Consider the following 7,989-nt stretch of genomic DNA (forward strand, 5'->3'; position numbering starts at 1 on the left):
TGGTAAGGTTAAAAAGAACTAAATGAATGAAGAGATGAAGCTCCGGTCAGTAAGAAAGTTGAAGTAGAAGTGTAGAACTCGATCAAAAAGTGGGTCCCTTTGCTCACTTTTGGCGTTCATCCGTGATTTCTCACAGTTTAAAAGTAAGAGCAAAGCCTCCCAATTTTGCAAGACAACCCAGCATTAGCTTGTGTTAACTCTGCAATCTATCACATTATTAGTTTTTTTCTTCCCAAACGAAGAAAAGGAAGCAAAGGAAAGTGTAAAAGAAGAGAGGCTAAACAGAGCACAGCCCGTCTCTGTTTTGTTTTTTTCTTCTTTCATATTTCTATATTTATTCTTTCATTCGTTTCTCAGTTGTGTCTCTGAGATAAAAGCGAAGCAGAATAAAGTAAAAAAGGAAGAAAAACGAAGGCCATTGCTTTGAGACGCAAGGGTTGGTAATGGGTTCCAAATTTGTAATGTGGAATGTGTTGGGAACCAACGCGTTCTTGTTTCTGTTCTTGTTTTCGTTTTGCTCGTCTGTTTCAGCCTCTGTATCTTACGATGAGAAAGCCATTATCATCAATGGGCAGCGAAGGATCCTTATTTCGGGATCTATTCACTACCCACGTAGCACTCCGGAGGTATTAATGCAAATGTGGTTTCTGGGTATTTCTGATTTTCTCGTTTTCTCTTTCTCTCCCTCACCCCTCCACTTTCAAGTCATCCAGTTAGTGCTTTTCTCCTCCATCCATCGTTGTATTGATTAACTGGGTTTTCTTCAATTTTTTTCCCCTTTGAAATACTGGGTTTGTTGCAGATGTGGCCGGACCTTATTCAGAAGGCCAAAGATGGAGGTTTGGATGTTATTCAGACCTACGTTTTTTGGAATGGGCACGAATCTTCTCCAGGCGAAGTAATGGAAATTCTCCAACCCTTTCTATTTATCTGAATTTTTACTTTGAAAAATAGCATATCTTCGAAGGGTTTAGTTTTCATTTTCTCCAAACCATTTTTTGTGTAGTATTACTTCGAGGACAGATATGATCTGGTTCAGTTTATCAAACTAGTGAAAGAAGCCGGCCTTTATGTTCATCTTCGGATTGGCCCATACGTTTGCGCTGAATGGAACTTTGGGTAATGAATAATCTGTCAAGGAAGCTTTCCCTTTTCCTCATCTCTTTTGGACTGTGCGAATTGATTGCTGAAGCAATGTGTCCTGTTTTTTTTTTTTTTTTTCTTGTGCAGAGGCTTTCCTATTTGGCTGAAATACATCCCAGGGATCAGTTTCAGAACAGACAATGAGCCCTTCAAGGTTGGATAACGAAATCTCTTTCCATTTACATATTTTTCTTGAGCTATTCTATTAATTGATACCCTTAGCTTTTAATTTAAGTTCAAATATTGATATTGAGTGATTATGATGAAGGCGGCAATGCAAAGATTCACATACAAGATTGTGGATATGATGAAAGTAGAAAGATTATTTGAATCTCAGGGTGGCCCTATAATTATGTCTCAGGTAAATGAATATTAAGATAGGCCCAAGTAGTCCTCTCCATTCTCACATTCTCATGTCTGAGCTCACCCCATTTTGAATATGAGAACTGAAAGATCGCTTCTCTCCGAGTGCTTCTGTGCAGATAGAGAACGAATATGGACCTGTAGAGTATGAAGTTGGTGATCCTGGTAAGGCTTACACGAAATGGGCAGCAAAAATGGCTGTGGGTCTTGGAACTGGAATCCCATGGGTCATGTGCAAGCAAGATGATGCTCCTGATCCCGTTGTAAGTGCTTCTGTGCTTTTCTTTTTACTTTTTCTTGTCATTTTGCTCCAGTTCTTCTCTGGTGTTCCTCATGTATTGTGCCTCTCCTTCCTTTTCTTAATGGGGTTTTATCACTTGAGCTGTCAGGATAGAACCTCTATAAGAATTTTTTATCTCATCTGCACATGGCTCCGGTCCTATCTATCTGTTATGGTTTTTGTCTATATTTTATTTCCTGTGATTTAAATTTTTATCATGTGCACTGCAGCACTGGACACCATGAATGACAACCTAAAAAGGTTGATTTTTTTAATTACAAACTGTTGGGGAGTCCATTTCTTGCCAAATCAAGTTGAAATTTTCAATTTTTTTGAATTTCTTATTCATGTAATCTCTGATTGGCTGTCTTGTTCTTCTATTTGACTGGTCACTGCTTCAATAGTTTTATGTTAACTTAATCTTCTGCTCTGTACTTTCCTTTTTAATTATCTTCTGTTTGTTGATCTGGTACCAGATAAACTCCTGCAATGGATTCTATTGTGACTGGTTCTCACCTAACAAAGCATATAAACCCAAGCTATGGACAGAAAATTGGACAGGCTGGTAAGTTTTCCGCCCCATGTTCTCCCAAAATCCAAATGATGGGCAGTTTCTTTTTATGATCTTTGATCCCTATTTAGCAAATCAGAACAGGCTGCTGACTTGTCCAACATCTGTTGCATGTACAGGTTTACTGAATTTGGAGGTCCAGTTCCTCACAGACCAGTAGAAGACTTGGCATTTTCAGTTGCAAGGTTTATACAGAAAGGTGGTTCGTTCGTTAACTACTACATGGTAAATTCAAGCCCTGTCCAACTGGTACTTGGATATTCTAGAATGAATTCAACTAAAATTCTTACCTTTTTCTTCTTTCTACTCTAGTACCATGGAGGAACAAACTTTGGGCGGACAGCCGGTGGTCCCTTCATTGCCACAAGCTACGATTATGATGCTCCAATTGATGAATATGGTATGCAAGAGGCATTTAGCCTCTTAGACTGGTGTATTTCTGAAGTCTATCTAGCAGATCATCTTTATTTCTGTATTCATTTTATAAAATATGGGTAATAACTACTGAATATAAGTGTCATCACCATAAACAAAGCAAAAGTTTTATTCAATCATTTACGCTCAAGAATCAGGATCTGGGTGTAACATGCCCCAACTCGTAACCATGCTATCAGTGGACTATTTCGGGACTTACGTTCCTTATTTATTCTGTCGCAAAAAATGTGACAGATTCAACAGTTACATCCTCAGAAAGGGATGAAATTCTTGTATAGGAAGAATTCTAATTGGATTGTGGGCCCTCCCTTCTGTAATTGCTCCATGTGTAGCACTATGATGCTTGTAGCCTGTATATCTGATCTGCACTTCAGAAAGCTCTATATCTCCACTTATTGGCCGTTTTTCTTTCTTTTGCTAATGTTTGTTGAAATTAGCAACAATGACTTTGCATGTTTGAACTTTCTATTTCTACTTTGTAATCAAAGCACTGTTTAATAAACCTTCATTTATTTACTTCTGACATAAATCTTATAAAGATTTTTCATTCCATCTCTAGGACTATTGAAGCAACCTAAATGGGGTCATCTGAAAGATCTGCATAAAGCCATCAAGCTGTGTGAACCAGCTTTAGTTTCTGCAGATCCAACTGTGACGTCACTTGGGAATTATCAAGAGGTTTGTTGACTACTGTTCTAATAAATTATGGAGAAAAGTTCTCTGTGGGGAGTGTACCGCCGACCCCCATACACAGTGGGGGCGAAATGACTGCCTTGCCCCCTCTCATTGGCCCCCGTGTGCGCGCAGGGGCCACGCTCCCCCACAGAGAACGGTCTCCCTAAAATTATTTGCCCATTTTATGTTAGTCTTGGCACTGAGTCCAACTTTAATCAAAATTTGCCATCCAGGCTCATGTCTTCAAGTCAAAGTCTGGAGCTTGTGCAGCATTCCTTGCGAATTATAACTCAAATTCTTTTGCAAAAGTTTATTTTGGGAATATGCACTATAATCTTCCTCCTTGGTCCATCAGCATCCTTCCTGACTGCAAGTACACTGTTTTCAACACTGCAAGGGTGAGAAAAGGCTCTAAACTAACCTGATCTTCTTTCGAATCTTTTTCTTAAATGTTTGGTAGCTGTTGATGCTTATCCAATTTACCATGCTATAAATTTATGAACTCATTACCGAAAATATGATAATAAGTTCATTTTCTCCAAAAGAATGTGATTCACATTTCAAATTTTGAAAGACACTGGCACATTGGCATAGTTGTGCTTCAGATATTGATGTTTAGACTTGAATTGTGACATTTAATTTTCAATTTTAATACAAACAAATATGTTCCAATTTTTCTTCGTTAATTTCCCTACATTTCCCCATAGGCTCCGTTTGTTTTGGCATAAAATTTTACCTGGAAAATTTTCCACGGCAAATTTTTCTTCGTAAATGTAAAATTTTACATGTTGAAAAGTTTTCCAATGTTTGTTTCCATAAAAAAAAAAAAACAAACATTGCAACACTTTCTAACATTTAAAATTTTACATCTAATTTTTTTTGAAGTGAAATTTGTCAATTACAATTTTACGCCAAAACAAACAGAGCCATAGAAAAATAATAAAATAAAATAATTAACATCCTACAGTTCCCCGTGTTGAAAGGTTCCTGGAATAAGATTCATGACATTAGATACATATCTGTGTGTAGGTTGGGGCTCAAAGTGCACAGATGAAGATGACTCCAGCAGGGAATGGAGGATTCTCTTGGCAATCATACAACGAAGAGACAGCTATAGATGCTGACAGTTCATTTACAGTAGTTGGGTTGCTGGAGCAGATAAATACTACCAGAGATTCCACAGACTATTTGTGGTACATGACAGAGTGAGTCATTATTATTTATCATTTACTCACTTTCTTTTGCTCTCTCTCTCTCTCTCTCTCTCTCTCACACACACACACACACACATATATATATAAATCAATTGTCTGTTCCTTCTTCATCTCTCCTTTTTCTTCTCCATCAAAACTTCCTTTCTTGTTTTTTCTTATCTTTAATCCACATTCTCTTCCTATCTTAAGTGTGAAGATAGACCCAGATGAAGAATTTTTGAGGAATGGACAGTATCCTGTCCTTACAGCGATGTCAGCAGGTCATGCTTTGCATGTTTTCATCAATGGTCAGTTGTCAGGTAGGCACATTATATTGGCATTCTACGAAGAGCACAAAACTCCTTTGGAAGATAATTCCTAGTACGTAGTTAAGACTTTTGTTCCCCTTCACCCTATCCCCCTCTTTTCTGATGGGCACTTTTGCATGTTTTCTGGCAGGAACTGCCTACGGGAGTTTAGAAAATCCGAAATTGACATTTAGTGACGGTGTGAATCTAAGAGCTGGCATTAACAAGATCTCCCTATTAAGTTTAGCTGTTGGCCTCCCGGTTTGTTCCTTCTCCTTGTTCTGATTCCCTTTATGTGCTTTGAACACTGTGATGGTGGAAAAAATCTGAATGCTCTAAGCTTTTTCCTTTCGCTGGTTGAGATCAGAATGTTGGCACTCATTTTGAGACGTGGAATGCTGGGGTGCTTGGCCCAGTTACATTGAAAGGTCTCAATGAGGGGAGAAGAGACTTGTCATGGCAGAAATGGTCTTACAAGGTTTTTTTTTTTTTTTTTTTTCAAATATCCTATATTTTTCACATCCTTGCCTTGCCATCAGAAAATGGTATGATTTATTTGGATGTGCCTGTGCAGGTTGGTTTAAAAGGAGAAGCTTTGAGTCTCCACACACTCAGTGGTAGTTCTTCTGTTGAGTGGGTAGAGGGATCACTAGTGGCTCAAAAGCAGCCTCTGACATGGTACAAGGTAAGGACAACATCTCAGTTATAAGGCCTTCATGGCGCTTCTCTGAAATTCCATGCAAGATTATGAATCTAGGTAGCCAGTACTTATTTTGCTGACGTGTCTTTCCTTATGTGATGCTATTTCCAGACTGTTTTCAATGCACCACCTGGCAGTGAGCCACTGGCTTTAGATATGAACAGCATGGGAAAAGGTCAAATCTGGATAAATGGGCACAGCATTGGACGCCACTGGCCAGCATATACAGCATCTGGTACCTGTGGTGGCTGTACTTATGCTGGAACGTATAATGAGAAAAAATGCCAAAGTAATTGTGGAGAGGCCTCCCAAAGATGGTGAGACAAGTTTACTTGTTTTGAGACATAGATGGTGAGGTTAGAATACCTACTATGAACTAATTATGCTATTGACCTCAGGTATCATCTCCCACGTTCATGGCTTAACCCAACCGGAAATCTATTGGTCATATTTGAAGAATTGGGTGGTGATCCGACTGGTATTTCTTTGGTCAGTAGAACAGTGGAAAGCGTCTGTGCTGATATTTTTGAATGGCAACCGACACTGACAAGTTGGCACAGGCAAACCTCTGGTATGGTTCAAAGACCCCTAAGGCCCAAGGCACATCTCTGGTGTGCACCAGGACAGAAAATCTCATCAATAAAGTTTGCTAGCTTTGGGACTCCACAAGGGATGTGTGGAAGCTTCCAGCAAGGCAGTTGTCATGCACAAAAGTCATATGATGTTTTTGAAAAGGTATACTGACTAACTTGATCTCCTGTGCAATGCAATTGTAACTCAATCCTTTTTCTTCTTCTCTTCTTATTTTCTTTCAAATTTTTCTGTAAGGATATCTTTCTTGAGAGTAAAAAGGCTGAATGCTAGAACATAAACAACAGACCCCTTGAAGAAATGGGCAATATAGCATGGTAAAAACCTTGGTGCCTGGGTGGCACTATGTAACTCAATCCATTATAGGGCTATTGGTGGATGATTTATGAAAAGGAATAGACTCTCAGATAGGGGAGACTCTATTCAATAGAAGCCCAAAGAAGTGAATATGGTACCCAAATAATGAGAGATGTGTAAAAAATTAGGAAAACTAGCTAAAGGCGACTGAATGCTAGAGTAAAAGATGGCCATAACAAACTATGGGCCTTACTACCCTGGCAAGGTTGTCAGCAGTCTCATTGGTCGACTTGTTTTCCAATGGAATGAGAAATTCACCCAGGAAGCCAAGGATCAAAGATACTAAATGAGGCATGAAAATCTCCAGAGCCCTCTGTCACTTGTCTGCATCTGCTTAATGACACTAGAATCAGCTTCTTCAACTAGGTGTTTGTATGCTCAACTTTTGCTCCAGACCTTGTGGAATATACTTTCCCCTTCAGTCTCGTAGTCAGAGAGTTGCATGTTCATTCTTCAGCTGGCCATTCTAGTCAAGCTTTTTCAAGGCCCGATTTCTTGAACTTCAATCTCGAATCCATAGGTCAAGGGAAGGGAGGGGTTAATACATGAGTTAGCAAGTCGGGGCAGAGTTGCACAGGTCTTTATATCCAGTTGTTACTGTTAGTGGTTTTTCAACTTTGGCTGTTAAGACTGATGAAAAATATACCCAATCTCTGTACTCACTAATTTTGTCATGAACAATCAAACATTGACTACTTTCATTCATTTTTATTTATTTTTTTCTGTTCTCTCTCTCTCTTTTGGGTTGGGGTGGCTTGAGAAAATCTTAACACCAAGGCAATTTTGCAGAGGTGCATTGGGCAGGAGATTTGCTCAGTAACTATAGCTCCTGAGGTCTTCGGTGGGGATCCATGTCCAAGCATCATGAAGAAGCTTTCGGTTGAGGCAGTCTGCAGCTGATGGATGGCATCAACATAATATCAAATAGAGTTCACAAATTTTTTCTTAATGAGGTTCTCAGGTTTCTTGGTAATTCAAGCATACACATCCATGGTTGTCAAGGCCATTGATTTTGATTCTGGCACAGGGTGAAGTTCAAACATTCAACACACCATTTGGCCAGAGCCCTTATAGATTGTAACGATGAGTTGGAAGAAGTGTCATGTACATAAACAAGCTGCTGTTTGTCAAACACCTGCCCATGATAGTTAATATATATTGCAGGGCCTTAGTGGAGCACATTGAGACGCTATATTATATGTCCATGTTGCCAAAAATGCAGTTCTTAAGATCAAAGCTGGGGGCAAGCTGCTGGCTTGCAAGGATCTGCCATTTGCATTGTAACACTCTTCTCTAGGGAGCAATTTTTTTTCCTTTTGCTGCTTTATCCTTGTAAGAATTAAGTGGTAATAGCAATAAAATTCAAGTTAATT

The 7,989-nt window shown here is 39.1% G+C and overlaps 1 protein-coding gene across 1 annotated transcript; it reads left to right on the forward strand.

The window, feature by feature from the left end:
* The first annotated feature begins 216 nt into the window (after positions 1-216).
* LOC122654766 (beta-galactosidase-like) lies at positions 217-7,989 on the forward strand. Its single transcript, XM_043849006.1, has 19 exons — positions 217-626; positions 803-898; positions 1,007-1,119; positions 1,231-1,297; positions 1,412-1,504; positions 1,626-1,769; positions 2,263-2,351; positions 2,477-2,582; positions 2,670-2,757; positions 3,352-3,470; positions 3,701-3,865; positions 4,497-4,672; positions 4,871-4,980; positions 5,120-5,229; positions 5,336-5,446; positions 5,543-5,653; positions 5,780-5,985; positions 6,067-6,403; positions 7,406-7,989. Exons 1-19 carry the CDS (start codon positions 444-446, stop codon positions 7,514-7,516), a joined length of 2,535 nt encoding a protein of 844 aa, XP_043704941.1. The 5' UTR covers positions 217-443; the 3' UTR covers positions 7,517-7,989.

This window comes from Telopea speciosissima, chromosome 3 (genome assembly GCF_018873765.1).
Source record: "Telopea speciosissima isolate NSW1024214 ecotype Mountain lineage chromosome 3, Tspe_v1, whole genome shotgun sequence".
NCBI lineage: Eukaryota > Viridiplantae > Streptophyta > Magnoliopsida > Proteales > Proteaceae > Telopea > Telopea speciosissima.